We start from the raw sequence: 18,065 nt of genomic DNA, 5'->3' as shown, positions 1-18,065 counted from the left end.
GTGCAAGACGGAAGTTAAATATGCTGTGTTGGCAGTTGCTTCACTCGTAATCTTCTTTACTTAATGTTCTTGCCTTTCTAGGCATTTCACTACACACAGTTTATCTATGCTCTCACACTCAGTCCAATCCACAATTTCCCTGCCAGATGCGAAATAATACGCTTTGTATCGACCATGTACCACCCAAACAGTATGCTTTCACTCTGAAAAGAACACGATTTTGCCCGATCTTGGAGCCCCAACACCGAGGTGATGCCATTACAAAGAGAATGTGTAGGAATAGTCGTAGTAGTACAGAAGCCAACAACGCCCGCTAACCCGAATAGAATGAAAATGGCCAGGAAATGAGAAATTGCTGCTGTGTTGTATATACGCTGACGTATGGATTCTGTTTCGACGAAGACATGTTTACTGTGACAGCCGGCTGCCAATCATGGTGCTGAAGCTGTCGCCCGCCGGTCGTGGCTCCTTGCCAGCTCCAAGATAAAACTCGCAGCGGAATTTGAGGCACTCGATTCCGCGGACATCGTGGTACACCTGTATGATGTCACCAGTGTGCAGATGTCCGTAGATAACACGCCCCTTGTCGTCCTTTTGCTTCAAGTGTTTGCCGTTTATGGAGATACCATGTGTGGCGCAAGTCCAGATACCAACGTTCAAATTCTCCAAGCTGGTCCAATCTTTGCCTTGTTGTGACAGGTCATCCACTGTCTCTTGGGTCTGGCCACCTGACGAGTAGAAAAACACTATGAAAGCTGTTTTAGGAACGCGAGTATCTGATTTGTGTTCGTACACGATCGTATTGTTGCTCAAGCGGCCCCAAGAAGTCTTACTCTGATCGATGTTGAGAGTAAGGTTGGGTGCGAAGGAGTCGGGGGTTGCGATGAGCTTACCCAGTCGCCGGGGTGGTGGACGGATATCAAGCTCCGCTGGAACAGAAGGGATTGCTGCCGCCGGAGATGGTGCTCTCGCAATGCTTGATCTTGTCGACTGCGCACTTGCGTCCGAAGCTGCTGTCGTGTCCGGATATGCAGATGTTTCGGTGTTGGAATTGCCGCCATTGGACACGAAGTCAAACCCACTCACTCTGGAAGCATACTCAAGATTATGCGTGGTCGGGTCCATCGGATCGTAATAATAGGACGCAGTCAAAGGAAGATTGATCTGGCGATTGATAGGTCGTGCTCTCGGAGTTGGCTCACTAATCTGACTGAAGTCTTTGGACGACTGTTCCAAAGAATTGTGTTGAACGACCTCCGGGGTCCTGGGGGTCGCAGGCATGACCGGGCTCTGTGTCCTGGATACGGGTGAGTGCGGCGAGGTCATGTTGAGATCCCGTACCAAAGACTCGGTACCAAGAAGGCTAGGCGAGGAAAAGCCGCGCTCTAGTTGGGCGGGCGCAGTGAAAGGACCCTGGAACTCCGACTGACCAGCGGTGTCACTCGTTTCGCCTGCTCCATCATTTTGGACAAGGCGGACAGACCCATCTTGCGACAGGGCGTCATGAGCATGAGCGCTCAAGACGCCGGAACTCTGCAAAGCTGACTGGCCAATTTCACCGAACAGACGAGGTTGCCTAGGTGTTGGGGCCATTTGAAAGCTCTCCTCGTTTACAAGGTGTGAGGAAGTAAATGACGGCTCAACGCTTGAGTCGCCACGATCACGTACCTGGTTGCGCGGGTACAGGGGATCGGCGCGAACTCGCTTTGGCTGACGCTCGTTGACAAAGCCCATGAGCTCTTCATCGGACAGAATGCCTCCGTCTTCATCTGACTCCGGGATCTCCTCCTCCTGGAGACTGAGCTGCGACAGCTGCTGCTCGGTCTCCTCAGGCTCGTCTTCTTCCGCGATGGACTGAAGAGTCGGGTCGGCGAGAAGTTCCGCGCCATCCTTAAGCCAGGGATGGTTGAGACAGTCGCGATCGGTTGGACGCTCTGCAGGGTCGGTTCGCAGCATACCAGTAAGAAGATCGATACAAGCAGGGGACACCCCAGCCTTGCGTAGCGGTGTCGGATCGAGGGGCGTTTTCATGATGTTATTGAACATGGCTTCGCCGGTAGCATCAGCGATACCCCTGAACGGAGGTTCGCCGCATAGCGCATACCATAGGACACCACCAAAGGACCATATGTCCACGGAAGAGCTATACGAATGGTACGTCTTGGCACCACGTCGACGTTTAGTTCCCTTTGATTGACCGTTGAAGTCAGGAAACACTTCTGGGGCGCAGTACAACAGAGTTCCGCAGAAAGTCTTGAGGAAGGTCTCTTCGTGCTTGACAACTTTTGAAAGTCCGAAATCAGACAGCTTGACTGTGAAAGGATCCAGATCGGAGATGAGAATGTTGTCGGGCTTGATGTCGCGATGTGTGATCTTGGCGCGGTGCAGATAACTAAGCGCGCTCAGGATCTGCTGAGCCATTGACCTCGCAACATGCTCCTCCATGGATCCATGATTATTAAGGTAGCCTTGTAGATCTCCTTGCCGCACGAACTCCATGATGATGTAGAGATAATCGCCTTGGTCGTGGTACTCTTGGAACTGGACGATATTTGGGTGACGCAGGTCTTGCATGATCTTCATCTCGTTGTCGATCTTCTTGTCTAGCATGCCGTTCTTCATGAATCGGCGCTTTTCCAGCTCTTTAGCTGCGAGAAGTTTTCCAGTCATCTTTTCAGCGAGTTGGTAAACGGTCGCAAAGGCGCCCTTGCCGATCTGCCCTGGGAAGAGTTAGCAGTTATTGGTTGTTTATTGAAGCAACACATACCGACGATATTGTAGGTATCACCACCATCCCACTTCATCGCTGGTCCGCCATATTGCTTGGTGATTCGCTGAATGACCTTGCCCTGTGCGTCCCCAGCGTCTGGAGTGCACTCCGTGATGAAGTTGCGCAGGTTGTCGCGGAAGCGGTCCATGTAATTGACTCTAGACGGTACCCGGACGATGAATTTGATCATCTCTGCATCGTTGGAGTTCTGGATACAGATGATCGATCCCGAGCTCAGCATCCGCATCTTACTAAAGCGTGGATCCTTGCACTTCAGGAGCGCATCGTCGACTATGGTGCCATTGGTGGACATGTCATCGAGCATGAGAAGACCATCCGCATTCAGATATATGCGGAAGTGTTGGTTGCTTATCCTCTTACCGGAGTCCTGGCCAAAGATAACATCGGCGCTCTGGTGATTGCGTCCAAATATAAATCCGAGCGGCTTGAACTTCAATCTCTTCGCGGATGACATGCGTAAAGCAAGGTCTGCGCCAGCCCGCGAGCTGGTACCTTGTCGTCCCTCCGGAGCGTTGATGATGAATGTCTCCTGCTCCTCAACATCGGTGATGGAACTACTCATGGAATCGAGTGAATTGCGGAAGAGCACATGCTCGGGTCGATCTTGCGCTGTCTGCTCGACAATCCGAATGGCTGTAGGAGTAGCTGGGTGGAGAATGACCAAGACATCGGCGATGTCACCGTCATTAAGACCCGAATTGTTCCTGCCGAGTCGTCGTGGATCCAGGACCTGTTGAGTTGCAGGCTGTGTCTGCTGAGACGGGTCGGCCTCCATAATGGATACCAGAATAACTTTCCGTGGCTTATTGTGCGGCGCTTTGTAGGGAGTGACCCAGGACCAGACGAACGGCGCGCCCGTAGGAGTTGAGAGGGAGGCGACTGAAGATATCGAGCGAGTGACTGAAAGGCGGGTCTCGTGGTTTTATACGCGGCAATTGCGGGGACTCGTTTTACGTGCGATATCGGTCTAGCGCGAGCTGGTGGTAGTTGCGCTTCTAGTAGAGTGAGCGATACCTAGGTAACGTAGGCACGCTGTTGGGCCGTGCGTTAAATGGATGGGAATGGTCGCGTTGAGAGCGTTCTGGTTGGTCGTCGGCACAAGTAACTGGTACTCTAGAATGGGCTCGGCTCAGAATCTCTGCTACGTACTCCAACTTAATGGGACGTGTCGATGTCTCTTCAACAGTACGAGCAGCTGGGACTCGTGAATGGACGTTTCTTGAGAATGCAACTGGGCGGTACAGACGTTCGTGGAGCCTGTCTTGATAAACAGCGCTTCTTGACTTGTGTGGCCCCTGTGCTTTGTTTTTCCAGGCCTCAGTCTCCGACACTTTTCAACTTGTATGGGATGGAACGATGACAAAAGCGAGTCGGCTCGAACGGTAATGCGGTATATATTACAGCGACGCTGTCGCGGAAAGCGCTGGATGTAGATGTAGTGAGCGCGGTGAGGCGGATGTTTGCCTTGATGGCATGCGCGTACGGGTATGGAGGAGAAGACGATGCGAAGGGTTGCCCTAGAAACAGGCTCTACGGCAATCTGTCAGCATGAAGACGTCCAGGTACACCACGGCTACGCGATTGCAATTGGGGCGAAGACAGACCTTGCTAGCAGAACCACCCAGACACCGAACACGAACGTCGGAAGTGAAAGGAAGCAGACCCTCGAGGCGACGCGAGTTGTGAGACTTTGGGTGGCCCGAGCTCACCCCGCTATTGGCTGGACGCCTCCAAGTGGGCCCCGACGGCACCTCCTCCCTCGTGCATCCAAGGCAGCACTCCGAACAAGGGAAAGATGCAATGCCTCTGTGACGTTTGCGACGCTGTACTACACAAGAAGAAGCTCTGAAGTATCATCTGTATAGATGAGACTGCTTCTGAAATGATTGGAAGTCTTTACACGGGTGCTGTTGAGATGCTGCGAGGCGGCAGCATCGAGATCACGTGCTTACGCGATTTCGTGTTTTTACGCGTCGTCAGCAACGTCATCCTTGGGTCGACCCTTACTAAGTGGGCCCATAATCTGACAGGGGAAGAGTGGCTCTTGCTTGCATGTATCGCTACCAGTTGCCAGGTTGGTGTTCGTGTATGAATTTCCAGACGCCCAACTGGTCGCGACAAATTCTTAACCTCATGCCGTACGTTGGATCTTTACGTGCAACTGCAATTGAGACAGCTCGATTGATTTCCAGAGTCTTGAATTTTACAGCGTCTGTATTAAGGATATCCTTGCATTTGCAAACGCGTAGCGTTGCCTAAGCTATCACACGAGCGTTATGTCTTCCCAATTATCCAACGTAAGACCTTCTCCCTCGCCATCCATCCATCCTTGCAAGTAACAATCACCAATGATCTCATATCTTGGTCCTGGAATCGTGTCATCTGCATCATCACGCCGACGCAATACGAATGGCGTCTTTCCACCTGTCAAGAGGAACACTTCGTCACCTTTGATCGTCCTCGCCGGGCCTAATCCGCAAAAATGTTTGCCAGTCACAGGGCTCGACCTCAAGGAGTTCTCGCCAATGATGAGGCGCCGCAAGAGTGTTGCTATGCTTATCGAATTGTCAATATCTGGAAGGAAACACCTTCTCGCATCAACGTTCAGATCAATGTCGGGACCGAATGTGTTTCGAAGTACCTGCTGGGCTTCAATGAAAAGATCCTTCCATGGAGCAGATGGTCGTGGCCGAATTCCCACAAAATGGTGATCCCTTCTGATGTCAGAATGGCCGAGAAGTTTTCGAAATCGAGCAACTAGAAGGTCACCAGCAAAGATGTTGTTGTCAAGGCCAGTAGGGAAGTACTCATCTCGGCTATGTGATGGGTCGAGCACGTGTAGAACCGGGTAATTTGGCCACAACCTCAAAAATTGCCTCCACAGTTGCGTAGACGTGAATGTGTCATCGATAACAGCTGTGTCGTCTGCTTTTCCATGCGGCGACATTCTTGAATATGCCGCCCAACTCTCGAAAGTGCTTGCGTCGTAAGCTTGTACGGTGCGTACACCATGTGATAGCTCAGCATGGGTGGGGTGTATTACACCTGCGCATATGAGTTTCACAAAGAGCTCATCTACTGGCGTTTTGGCCGGCAATTTACCCTCGGCTGACGACGCTGTATTCCACATGGACAACCATTGAAGGAGTGTCTGCCGGGTATAAGCCGCATCGTCCCCCAGCATGGTCTCTCCCAGTACCCCCACAGTCGTTATCCTCGCAGCCCGTAGTCTCAGGGCAGACTCTGTGATTGACCTGACTGTCAAGGGTGTAGCCTTCTCTCGATTGGCGTTGTATAGAAGGATAGCTTGTGTACGTGCAGCATACGTGTGCCCCCCTGGCGCTCCCCAATCTGGAACCCACGAAGGCAGATCGTTTCTGAACTTTCGCCCAAGCTCTGTGCTGAACAACGAGAGTGATTCCGTCGTATAGATAGATTCTAGCGCGGCTTTACAAAAGACACTTTTTTCGCTTAGCGAATAGTCTGGTGTCAGTGGTGTCCTCCCTGGTGGAGTCCAAGCCATACTGAGGAGAGCATACACTTTGTCTCTGGGATCAGACGCTTTGCGGTCGCGAAAGTGCGTCAATAAACTCAACAGTCCAAGCGATACTCGGTTAGTAGGGGTGGTGGACGAAGAGTGCGTGGTCCGTCGAAGACTCGCGAGCCCCATGATCTTCTTGCAGCTGTCAGCGACGACCTTTTGCTGATCTGACGGCAGGCCCTGGACAATCTTCTTGCAGCAAGCGGCGCTATGGTGAGTATAACAGGCTGCACCTTTGGCAAATATGTCCCAGCATGCAGATATCGTACCGTATATAACAACGACGCGAGGAGGTGTTGTCACTTCTTGTACAACCCAGATACGAGTCCACCAAGGTGTAAACGGCGCATGCGTGAACCTCCTCAAGGTTTCGAATAGCTGTGATCGAGATTGGGGTTGGTCGTGATGTGAACCTGTCTTCGATGACTCTGCGTCATTATCAAAGATCGGCTGTGTATCAAGATGTTTATCGAAAGAAAGGTCATGGAAAAATGAAAAGATCTCATAGACGCCTAGTCTGCCGCTAGAGTTCTGCTTGCCAGACGGTGCGGGAACTCTATACTCAAAGTGTCGGATCTGTGGTGTTTCAGTCAAAGGGGGACTGGCATTGTCCAGGCTGTCTCCAAGATACACTATGCATTCCTCACACTTCTTATAGATAAGACCCATCAACTGAACTTGATGAGTTCTTTCCTCGCCATCTTTCTGGTTGATGCATCTAAACGCCGAGAAGTCAGATATACATGTCAGCGTGTTCGAGTACCATACATACAACGCATCGACCCAGAGGTCGAGCCCATCTTTGTACGCTTCCCGCAAATGCCTCAGTGCACCCTCAAGATTCACCGTGACAGGGTATCGTCGACCATCAAGTCGAATCAGTCGTGTCGTGTGTTGCGAGCCCCATACATAAGACAATGCCCGATATTTCGCGACTTCGATGTTGACATTCCACAGTTCGCAGCGGATCGGTTCAGTCCATCTGCCAGGCAACAGTCGCGCGACTCGAATGTGATTACCATGAAGTGGAAGGCCGGGATATGTCGCAGCATTTTCCTTGCGCGCGCTGTCGGGAGAGAGGAACATGCTCGCATGGGACGATCTGGTGATTGCACTGATGAAGGAAGGAACAATATAAGCTAAGTATGATTTCATATGCGCAATGCTCGTGGCTAGAGGGCGTGGCCGCAAGCTGACCGGTCAGGAACACTGCCACAGCTGCGCATACTACCCCGCGTCGAAGCGGAGACACCTCGTGTTCGCCAAGAACAAATGAATATGTTTTCGAACTCAGCAGAGACTGCGCGGGTAGCCTTCATATGGGGCTCGAACAGATGACATCATATCGAGCCTGATATGCTCTTGCCATTGTTGATACCAGAACTCAAGCGCTTACCCTTGCAGAGTAGATCTTGCTTGCATGCGAAAGAGAAGCAGCTGTGATGCGTGAAGCATTGTTCGATGAGGAAAGCGCCCTCGTGTGTCTCTCATAGGTTTTACCGAATGCAGCTTAGCCCCGCGGAAGTGACATCTGGCCGCAACCAAGAACTCCGCGACCAGCTTCACGGCGCGTGCCTTTATCCTATTCCTTTCCCAAATCCTAGGGCCTCTTATCGTAATGAGGGGCATTTGGGCACTTCCGGCGGTTTTGCGCATCGCGCTGGCGAATCAGCATGCGTTCAGCGTGTTCGACGATCTGCTCGCTTTCCCCCAGGTATGACGCGCCACGCGACTCAACAACAGCGTCATCTGCTAACAGCACACCCAGTATGAGGTTCTGTGGCCAGACACTTTCGTTACCGAAAACGATGCGACGCTTCTCCTCTCCCACGGATCACCCAGCTCGAGCTCTGCAACACCCGGCTCGCAAGAGACGCAGGAACTCTCGAAGCGCGATAAGCCGGCGGCGAATATACCACCCGTAGACGATGCGCTCGAACAGACATACGAAGCAGTCGTGCTGCACGGACAGCGGTACCTATGCAGCATACCCATAATACCAGAAGAGGTACCGCAGAATGACACAACATCGGCCGAGGAGGCCAAAGCCGAGGAAGAGAAGGAGCTCATACGCGCAGCAGACCGCGGGTGGGAGCTACTCGAAGGCATGAAGGGCAACTGCATCTACTATGTGAGCGGCTGGTGGAGCTACAGCTTCTGCTACAAGGACGAAGTCAAGCAGTTCCACCAGCTGCCACAAAGTCGAGGTGTTCCCCATTACCCGCCTGTGGAGGACACGAGCGTACACAGCTTCGTATTGGGAAGGTACCCGAAGGAGGAGAAGACCAAGAAAGCGGACGCGCGCAAGACACTAGGCAACGAAGAGGGCAGCAAGGAGGCTTTTGATGATGAGGACAAAACGACCGACGATGACGAGAAGGGCCTAGAGATCTCAAGGCTAGAGACCAAGGGGTCTAGCAGATACATGGTACAGCGGCTGTCGGATGGTACTGAGTGCGACTTGACGGGCAAACCGCGCAAGATCGATGTACAGGTATGTCCCCGCAGCGCCATTGTCCTCCAACACACAGTATTGACATCTCTTCCAGTTCCACTGCAACCCACAATCTGCCGACCGAATCGCCATGATCAAAGAAACAAGCACCTGCTCCTACCTCATGATTGTCGACACGCCCCGCCTCTGCCACGACGTTGCCTTCACCCCACCACAAGAGAACCTCGCACATCCTATAACCTGTGAACCCGTCATTCCAGAGTCTGAAGTGGACGCATGGACAGAAGCACAGCTATCCGCCAAGCTGGCCGCGGCCGAACGTCTCATCGCTGCCCACAACGCTGCCGACGACGCCAACACGAACCCGCTCCGCGATCTCGCCGACGGCCTCGAGGGCTCTACCAAGCGCATTGTCATTGGCGGCATTGAAGTCGGCGCAAAGTCGTTTGTGGGAAGCGAAGGCAAGGTGATTGAGAAATCCGTCGTTGTCGGCGGAGGCAAGGAGACATTTATCGGCACCGTAGCGAGTAGCGACGGCAAGCAGATGTCCAAGGAGGAGATGAAGAAGCTCAACATTGCCGATCCCAAGGATGTCGAGACCTTGAAAGCCAATCTGAGGAAGCTGGCTGGCAAAAAGGGATGGAAGCTGGACCTTGTAGACACACCAAGGGGCAGGGAGTTTAGAGGTATCATCGATACCGAAGATCAGGACACTGAGAAGACGAAGAAGAAGTCAACGAAGAACAAAGATGGCGATAGTGCGGGGATGGGCAAGGAGAAGGAACATGAGGTTGAACACGGCGATGAGGATGAAGAGATGCAGGAGGGGAGTGAGGAGGTGTACAAGGATGAGCTTTGAAGCGCTTATGGTATAGTCATGACACTTTATTACGACTATTATGATTATGGCCTACATGTTGGTACAACTGAGATAAGAGTTCGTGCAGATCATTTTTAAAGTCTTTCTCAATGCTGACAGAGAGTGTTTGATAAACCTCTTCGGCCAGCTAGGCGTGTGCTCCCTGCTGATCGACAGCACAATGTCGGTGCTACTTTGGCCCACAACCCCAGGGTTTATCTTTGTCAGGACAACCATTTTCTATGTAGTTAGCAGTGAGCATGCCTTGTTCATTCGCCGCGCCCACGTGGAGGGGAACGCTTCCGCATCCTAAGAACCATTAGCCCCGATTTCACAATAGCGACAGAAGAGTCCAACTTACGTCCACATCCAAAATCTTTGAGTCGCTGGACCAACATTTTGACATCCCTGATGGCAATTGGTCTGTGTAAATTGTGGGCGATGATGCAATTGGCCGCATAACTGGTCTTTGTACAATGCGCGCACACAATCCCCTCGTTGTTCTTGTATTCCCAGTCGTCGTCTGCGAATAGTGCTCTCAGTAAAAGCATACTTGATAGGGAGGGAGCTGAGCGTGTGTTTCATGTACTTACCCATCAGTGCTAATGTCTCCTGAATCTGCCTGAGGCTCCCCTTGCAGATACGACATAGACTGCTACCTTTGCAATTGATACCCCAAGGGGCCTTAAGGGTATGTACGTTCTCGGATGTTCCGGGAGGAAGAAATGTATCGATGGGATCGTCGGCGTCGATAGTCTGGTCGGCAGGAAGGTCGGTATCGATAGTTTGGTCGACGGGAACATCTTCGTCAGTAGTCTCGTCGGCTGTAACGCTGGAAGCGACCTCATCGCGGGCAGCCTTGCGCTTGTAATCGCAGACACCCTCTTTGCAGCCAGACGTGACGTAGTTGACCGTGATCTCGCCAGTGTTAACGTCGTTTCCCGGCTTAGTAGGGCAGCTGCCACATCCTGGCAACGAGTCAGTATTGGAAGGTAGCGTAGGCCAAGGTACACTTACTACCGCATTTGTGATTGACTAGGTCATTGATCTTGCTCTTGATCAGGCTGCCATTGACCTTCTCGTCCGACTTGAGCTTCTGTGGGAAGGCACAGAGACCGTCGCACTTGTCGGGGTTGGAACATCCACTGCAAAGATTACAAGCGATCTGGTCGCCGTTGCCCCACTCTTCTTTGTCGTCTAGATGAAGATTGTTAGCACAGCTCAGTGCGGCGAACTTCTTTTGTAGAACATACCAATAGTATCAATGTATGACTTGATCTTCGAGAGGCTAATGTCGCAAGTCGACAGCGTGCACATGGCGCTGCCGCGGCAGTTGATTCCGAGAAGCGCATCCATATCATTGGGGTCTTGGTCTCGGGGACTGACGCTGTATGCGGAGTTGGGGTCTGTAGAAGATTAGTTGGAGGCTTTTGCATAAGCTAGGACTGAGAGCTTACGAGATGGGTGAGCGAGAACAGCCGCCGCCCGGACAAGGACAGTGGCCGTCACGGTCAGAAGCGTGGTCTTCATGTTGATGGTTGCTCAGGGCTGGTGTAACTAGAGAAAAAGTCGACGTCCAGCTCTGATTTAACTCAGTGGAGAGATTGAAGAGGCACGGCGGGGGAGAGGAAACCCAGGAACTATATACTGCAATGGGAGCGTGTTGGATCTGAGTGAAGGTGAAGGCAACAAGATCCAGGATCCAGCAACCACCCGGATGAAGCTTAGACTGGATAGCGGTGGAGAAATGGGCACCGCTTGTGTAAAAGTGTGACGTTCACCGTATGCATTGCCGTATCAGACACGATAGTCTGTGCTTCTAACCCCTCGAAGCAAACGCAAGAACATCCATGTGTCTTGGCAGCTCTCATAGGCGTCGCTCCAGATCTCGCAATACACACCAATATACTGAATCCACACGACTCGAGACCATACGACCACCCCTCAGGTCCCATGTCTTCAACTGATCATAGTCCTATACCACATTGCCAACAAGTGCTGCGACAGTTAGTTCGTGTTGCCTTCTCCTTCCTTGAGCAGTCACAATCTCAACTTTGACACACTCTTAAATCCCCAATGACGTTATCTCTAGACCCAAACAAACGGCTTGATGGGAAAGACCCTGGGACGTGAGGAAATCGGGAAAGAGCGAAGAACGATGTAGTGAAACACTAAACTTGTAACCGCTCATCGTCATCATACAAGCAGTCTGAAAGTTGCAGTATCTCCACAGGTTTGTCCCAACAATATGCTAAGCCTGCTATGTCCTGATAGAAGGTATATGTCACCGCATGCACTTTGGGCAAGACGGTGGCGAGCTAGATAGGAACTCCACGCATCATAATCTAGACAAGATTTCACGAGAAAACGCGAGAAGAACGCATCGTTCATCTGGCCAAGCTGAAGCAGAGTTGCGAATGAAGGGACAGTGAAAGCGTGCCCAGGTGGTCGAGTGAAGCACGTGGCAAGCGAACTCACTCCTTCCTTCCCTCAGCTGTTCTGACATCATCCTAGCCGCACTAAGCCAAAAATGATCGACTTCAGGTCCACGCAGCCTTCCGGGCTCAATTCCCCCCTCCTTCTAACCTAATTCAACAGCACTGGGACCGTTCGCGCAAAAACGCCCCTCTACCGTGCGCACGGGCGATAGGAAAATGATATCGGTGTGGGTATAAAAGTGAGAGAAGGCTTGACAGCGGTGGAGACCTCTTGATATAGATGGAGCCATGTTGTCTCTCCGTTGCTGTTCCACCAACTTACCCCCGCAAACGAGTCCACTCAACCCGCTGAGAGGTTTAACTATACCTTATTCGTAGACCACGGACGCATCTCGTGCCAACATGAAATTCATCTTCGCCACCCTCATTGCCGTTTCGAGCCTGTTGGCTTGCACCGTGCGTTGCTTCCCACCACTTGCAGAGGTTCCTCGTAGGTATCATTGACTAACGGGACCAATAGAGCAACGCCACGGCCATTCCAGCAGACCAAGCCAGTGTTCAGACATCCGCCGATGGCATGACTATCGTGGAGTTAGAGGTGACCGATGACCGGTTCCCCGGTATCACCTTCAAGGGCACAGCGAAATCCATCCACGAGCAGATCCAGGCGATCAATCCTGGGGCTTCCTCCGACGTGAACGTAGAGAACGTCGTCGAAAAGCTCGGTATTGAGAAGCCATCAACTGTAAGCCTCTTTTACCCTTCTCTCGCTAACAACGCATTCTGATCTCATCATGAACAGTTCAATTGCGACTGGGGCACGGACGTCACTGGAGCTACTTCTTGTCATGACGGCTGGTTTTGGCTCCGAAAACTCAATGACCGCAAGTGCTGTGTCAACGGCGGATTCGAGCACTGCGCGATGATTAGCTGCTCATACACGTGCGGTCTCTTCTTGTGCAACAAGGTATGTATTCGTCGCCAAGCTCCTTGGCTTTTGGATCTTGGAGAGTTGTTCTGACTACTTATATTAGCGCGACACCATGTTCTGCGCTGCATGTTGGGATCTCGCCCGAGACATGAAGGCTATCTTGAATACTTGCAAGCCCCATATAAAGTATGTTCAACTTGCCTCTGGAGCGATGGACTTTGATGACCATTTCACTGGCGTTCAATATCACAAATGTTAGAGCATGGCTATCCTGCTTTCCATTGAAGGGCTTGAGGCGTTGGCGAAGATCTGGTAGTTCTATATAATCCGTGGATTAGATTGAGGAGGGTGTTGAGGATGTATCGCGATCTGCGGCTCCTCTGTTGCTTATCCATCCGATTCAAGATAGTGTAGCAGTAACTCTGGGTTCATCATGACCTTCTCCAACTTTGTCGACATCTCCTCGCGATTACCACCTCCACTCAATATCTTTCTGATGGCCGAAGAACTAACCTCTTCTCTCTTCTCATGCCCATCAGTATCTCTTCCACTACCCAAAAACGTCACTGTACCCCCAGTCTTCTTGTGGCAAACCCACGTCGGCCCCACTCCCTCATGGCATCTTACCAGAATCTCATGCAGCAAGTTGTCTTGCCTGGATCTAACATGCGGCTCGCCTTCCAAAGCAGCATGCCCACCGCAGTACTCTTGGATTCGTAGAGATATGCGACATTCATGATTCGCGCCTCCGCATTCACAGCTGGAGTCTCCCTTCCTGCTGGTTGGTGTAGAGATCAAGCGCCAAGATCTACATCCAGGTAACCGTGTGGGCGGACGCTCTGGACCCTTGAACAGACTAGAAGGCCGTGTAATGTCGCTGGTGATTATTTCTCCCCATCCTATGAGCCAAGAAGGCTTTGTTTCGACTTTTTCGCGTTCGAATTTATCGCTTCCAGCTAGGACTACAAAGGAAACTTGGAATCCGTCTTTCTTCGCTTCTTTGATCAGAGTAGCCCCGTATTTTTCGAAATCTGTGCGATGGCCTCTGTGAAACCAAGTCCAGCGCTGCAGTAGGTTGTTTTGTAGTAGCGCGATTCTTTGTTCTTTTTCAGTGGCGAAGACCTTTCCGTTGACCATAGCGCCGTCTTTCGCTTTGAGTTTATCGCGAAATGGAAGGAAGACGACGGCGATGGTGGTGGAGGAGCTACGTAGGAATGTATGAAAGGCCAGTTCGAAGTGACCAAGATGCGGTGGGTTGAAGGAGCCTGTGTACATTATGATCTTGTTCTCGCGATTGCGGTGGAGTACTGGCGCGTGCTCTGGTGAGGTGAAGTACGAGTCGGAAGGAGTTGGGAGCGACATGGACTTTGAGGCTAGGCGAATGTAGTATTCCAATGGGGCGGTTGCTGATTCTGAGTACGGGCTGTGTACGTCGGTGGAATCTCGCTGGGATGTATCGACAATCGACTCCTTGAGTGACGGGTCTCGTGACTCGCAACTAGGCTCGCGTTGTCTTTTGCGCGAGATCTGCGGTAGAGGGCGAAGTGACTGAGCAGCGTCAGAGGGATCTGGCGATACGTCTTTCGCCGGTAGCTTCTCATCATGTCCGGGTACCGGTGTCTCATCTTTTCCTGCAGGATCTTCGTGGATGATAACATGCGAAAGCGCAACATTCGCTTCGCGCCTTTGGCGCTCCTTCCTCTTCTGGCTCACCTTGTCTTCTTCACATTGACGCATGGCGGTTATGATGAAAATTGGTGGGAGTGGAGGGTGCGGACGCGTCCCTTGCAAGATCAGCCGTTTGTATGACAACGAAAGTCCAACCGCGGTGAGCGGCCGATTGCTCGTTCCGATGTCTACGCACCACACGACCACTGGATAATTTTGATAGGAAATCTTTCAAAAAGCCAGTGGGAAGTCTTTCAAGCGAGCGCGATATGCTATTAACGAAATAATCGTTCTTCTATAGACGTCAACATAGTACAACGAATGTCGGGTTACTTGCAGGGATAAGTTCGGCCCACGTTTGTACGTTACCCTCCCACGGTTCAGTTTGATTGACCCGGATCACTCATAGGTCACGACTGGACCACCAGGCAACTCATCGAGCCATCCTTCAACCGGCTCCTTCACAGCCTGTGGTACCCCACACTTGGTCGACACATCGGCAGCCTGTGTCGTCAACCCCGTGCATGTGTTCCCAAAGCAGCGTTGGTCCATAGCTCTCTGCAGCGCACCCTCTTTCCAGCCAAAGACATAATCGCCGTGTTGACCGTAGCCAGTCCTACACATGGTTAGTGCTGTTCCCCCACAGTCGCTGCAGGTCACTCACGCATCACCCATGCTGTAGACAAACGGCTGCGATCCATCCTCAGGCCAGAGAGACGCGTCATTGAAAGGCGTAGTATCCCACATGACCTCATACATGAGTTGAGGCATCTTCACTGGATGAGTCGATGGGCAGGGACCGCCAGATTCGAAGGATCCAGTTGTAGGGTACGCGACATGGTCTTTGTGGTTCGGAGAATCGACGTTCTTGCCATCCCAGCATCTATATTCAAGATTAGCGATACGCGCAAAGCCAGGTAAGTGGAGTCCACAAACGTTGGGAATGTAATAGTCGTCCGGATTCCACCTCCACACATGCCCGGTGGCAAGCTCGCTGTGTCAAATTCTCCGATACATGGGGCCCCACCAAAAGGATCTTGCTGTTTGTTCGTGAAACAGCGATGGCAGAGCTGTTTCTGCTGACCCTCCTTAGCTCTCAAGCCTGGATCACCAACCAACATCCTGAAACCCTTGGGGAACGCGGTCACCGTACTCTTCCCGTCGTATGGCGGAATGTAGTACACCGTAACGCCTTCTCTGCCTTGTAGACCCAAGTTGACCATCTGTGGGACGCGTTGGAATGTGCCGTTACGCGCTTTGAAGTAGAGATTCGCGGTCCAATAGTTTGAAAGGTCTTCGGCAAAATCGCAGGTTGTGCAAGTGGCTTCCGTGCTGGGGTCGAGGTCGAGCGGTGGCATGGAGACATTGAAGGCGTTTCCGCCGACGATCTGGTCTAAACAATGACATGCAAATTTAGTATACGTACTGTACCAAGGTAGTATATGGGCATCGCTTACGCATGTGTGCTGAAGGTGCAATGCCGGGTTGGACAAGTGGGTCGATACGGTCGTAGACTAGTTGAGAGCACTGGAAACGTAGCATCGCCGCTGTTGCAAACTGTCGGGCCTCGAGATCGTGAGTCGGCGATGCTGCGACATTGTGGAACAAAGAGGTGAGCGTGAGCGTGAGCGTGAGCGAGAACCAGTACATGCTGACGATCAAGTGGTTTGACAACGAGAAAATGGAATGTAGATGTTGAGAATCAGGGAACGTGCTGTTGTGGCACATGAGTCTCATAATATATCATGAATGACGTTCGAAGCAAGTCTCCACATGGAACTCACCCCACATCATGTTCACGGTTCGCCATGTCGGGTAGTTTCATCGAAGGATCCTTTCCTATAGAAGGTTCTAAAGTCAACTGCCGTATATGCTCCTGTTGATTGCTTGTATAAATATGTGGGTTGACCAATCGGATCCTAGCAAGTATCCTGGGCGGTTACCAACAAAGTGAGCATGCAACAAGGGTGGATCAGTCGGTGGCCAGTAGAAACTTGAGTTCCCTCATGGCCTGGGCATGGATTGCGGAATGCATGGGGCCCACGAGGTTGTGCTCCTGGATTGCTGGGATGACGTAGTGGCGAGCGGTGCCCCTGGGTGGGTGTCGTAGGATGCCGGTCTTGAAGAGGATGCCGAGACGCATTATCCCGCACGCAACGCAAAGTGCTGTGTTGACGGAGTGGTTCCAGGTTCTCGAATCAGCGTCCAATTGAACCAGAACGGGATGAATGCATTAGTATTTGAGACTGGATTGGCGATGGAGCTCAAAATCAAAGTAGCCTAGGATGATAACTGGGTATTGAATTGACAAAGAGAATCCCATTGGGTTGTATGTACATGTCAGTTGAGTCTGCATACAATTTACCAGCCCTCACCGGGCTTCCTTGCCTGCACACTGTTAGCAATAGTCCACAACAGTCAACAATTTACCTACCAGCAATGCACCCTTTCCACCCAGCTCAGCCTCCAGACCATCTGGGTATGTCTTGGGCGCACTGAGCTTGTCGGGGTAGAAGGTACCGACAGCCGCGCAGAGTCCGAAGACAGAAGCGACGAAGGTGCCCAGTAGGACGAAGCCCCATTGGGGGGTGAAGTGGTTGTAGTCGTGGAGCGCTAGTACACCCATGATATCGTTGTCCTCGTGGCAGGGCTCGCCATAGTTGCGGCGCTCCTGCTTGTCCCAGTAGTCGCCGTACGGGTCGCGGTTTCCTCGCTTCTCAGCGGGAGGGTTGATGTAGCCGCCGTTCTGTCACCATCAGCACTAGGTCCTTCCTGTCTTCTCTAGAAAAAGTGGGCGTACTTGGTTCGGGTCTGTGAGCTCAGCGTGGGCCTTCTCAGCGTCGGTGAGAGCGGTTCGGATTTGGGTGAATTGGGGTCGTGGCCGGGCTACGGCGGGGACGACGGCTCGAGCCAGCGGGCGTGCCGCTACAATGCGCCTTGGGAACATGCTAGAGCCGAGTGAGTATTTGCGCGATGCGTATCTTCGGTGTCTTCGTACGTTGCGGCGCAATTGCGGGGGTTGGATGGGTTGCAGTATTGATGTGTCGTTCGCGATGAGCTCAGTTGCGGCCCCGGTAATGCTTGGCGGAGAAGTGGGTCTAACTGCTCTGCGTAGTACCACGACCGGTCATGGATGTGACACGAAAGGCGTCTACGCGACTGAGCAACCCGACGCCTGCCTGAAAGAATCTGCGGAGGTCTTAGACAGCCTCAGTCACAGCATTTTCAGACGTGGTATCCAGCATTCCGCCGTCGTTCACGTCAAAGGGATGGCATGCGCGCCCGTGCCGGTATTTAGCGTGATCCCTACCAAACATTATCGCCGGCTCTGTTTTTACCATCTCACAACTTCGACATAACACCGCATCATCCCAACGCGAGC

General features: G+C 52.1%; 7 protein-coding genes across 7 annotated transcripts; 2 read left to right on the top strand and 5 right to left on the bottom strand.

Annotated features, from left to right (window-relative positions):
• Positions 1 to 408: 408 nt before the first annotated feature.
• Positions 409 to 3,566, bottom strand: J4E88_004095 (uncharacterized protein; the record flags this gene model as incomplete). Its single annotated transcript, XM_049397742.1, has 2 exons — positions 409 to 2,720; positions 2,768 to 3,566. 2 exons carry the CDS (start codon positions 3,564 to 3,566, stop codon positions 409 to 411), a joined length of 3,111 nt encoding a protein of 1,036 aa, XP_049256187.1.
• Positions 3,567 to 7,950: 4,384 nt separating this feature from the next.
• Positions 7,951 to 9,646, top strand: J4E88_004094 (uncharacterized protein; the record flags this gene model as incomplete). The annotated part of the gene is made up of 3 exons (XM_049397741.1): positions 7,951 to 8,046; positions 8,101 to 8,826; positions 8,882 to 9,646. 3 exons carry the CDS (start codon positions 7,951 to 7,953, stop codon positions 9,644 to 9,646), a joined length of 1,587 nt encoding a protein of 528 aa, XP_049256186.1.
• A 224-nt stretch (positions 9,647 to 9,870) lies between these two features.
• On the bottom strand, positions 9,871 to 11,176 carry J4E88_004093 (uncharacterized protein; the record flags this gene model as incomplete). Its single annotated transcript, XM_049397740.1, has 6 exons — positions 9,871 to 9,886; positions 10,133 to 10,214; positions 10,240 to 10,614; positions 10,664 to 10,843; positions 10,900 to 11,052; positions 11,104 to 11,176. 6 exons carry the CDS (start codon positions 11,174 to 11,176, stop codon positions 9,871 to 9,873), a joined length of 879 nt encoding a protein of 292 aa, XP_049256185.1.
• A 1,310-nt stretch (positions 11,177 to 12,486) lies between these two features.
• Positions 12,487 to 12,871, top strand: J4E88_004092 (uncharacterized protein; the record flags this gene model as incomplete). Its single annotated transcript, XM_049397739.1, has 2 exons — positions 12,487 to 12,540; positions 12,605 to 12,871. 2 exons carry the CDS (start codon positions 12,487 to 12,489, stop codon positions 12,869 to 12,871), a joined length of 321 nt encoding a protein of 106 aa, XP_049256184.1.
• Positions 12,872 to 13,638: 767 nt separating this feature from the next.
• Positions 13,639 to 14,752, bottom strand: J4E88_004091 (uncharacterized protein; the record flags this gene model as incomplete). The annotated part of the gene is made up of 2 exons (XM_049397738.1): positions 13,639 to 13,775; positions 13,828 to 14,752. The coding sequence occupies 2 exons, from the start codon at positions 14,750 to 14,752 to the stop codon at positions 13,639 to 13,641; spliced, it is 1,062 nt and encodes a 353-aa protein (XP_049256183.1).
• A 330-nt stretch (positions 14,753 to 15,082) lies between these two features.
• Positions 15,083 to 16,333, bottom strand: J4E88_004090 (uncharacterized protein; the record flags this gene model as incomplete). Its single annotated transcript, XM_049397737.1, has 4 exons — positions 15,083 to 15,299; positions 15,348 to 15,566; positions 15,620 to 16,076; positions 16,141 to 16,333. The coding sequence occupies 4 exons, from the start codon at positions 16,331 to 16,333 to the stop codon at positions 15,083 to 15,085; spliced, it is 1,086 nt and encodes a 361-aa protein (XP_049256182.1).
• A 322-nt stretch (positions 16,334 to 16,655) lies between these two features.
• J4E88_004089 (uncharacterized protein) lies at positions 16,656 to 17,630 on the bottom strand (the record flags this gene model as incomplete). The annotated part of the gene is made up of 4 exons (XM_049397736.1): positions 16,656 to 16,849; positions 17,059 to 17,071; positions 17,118 to 17,429; positions 17,484 to 17,630. 4 exons carry the CDS (start codon positions 17,628 to 17,630, stop codon positions 16,656 to 16,658), a joined length of 666 nt encoding a protein of 221 aa, XP_049256181.1.
• Between the last annotated feature and the right edge of the window lie 435 nt (positions 17,631 to 18,065).

Source organism: Alternaria novae-zelandiae (genome assembly GCF_023758075.1).
Source record: "Alternaria novae-zelandiae strain BMP 2774 chromosome Unknown scaffold_7, whole genome shotgun sequence".
Taxonomy (NCBI): Eukaryota; Fungi; Ascomycota; class Dothideomycetes; order Pleosporales; family Pleosporaceae; genus Alternaria; species Alternaria novae-zelandiae.
The sequence above is the reverse complement of the archived record's forward strand: the minus strand, read 5'-3'. Positions and strand labels throughout refer to the sequence as shown.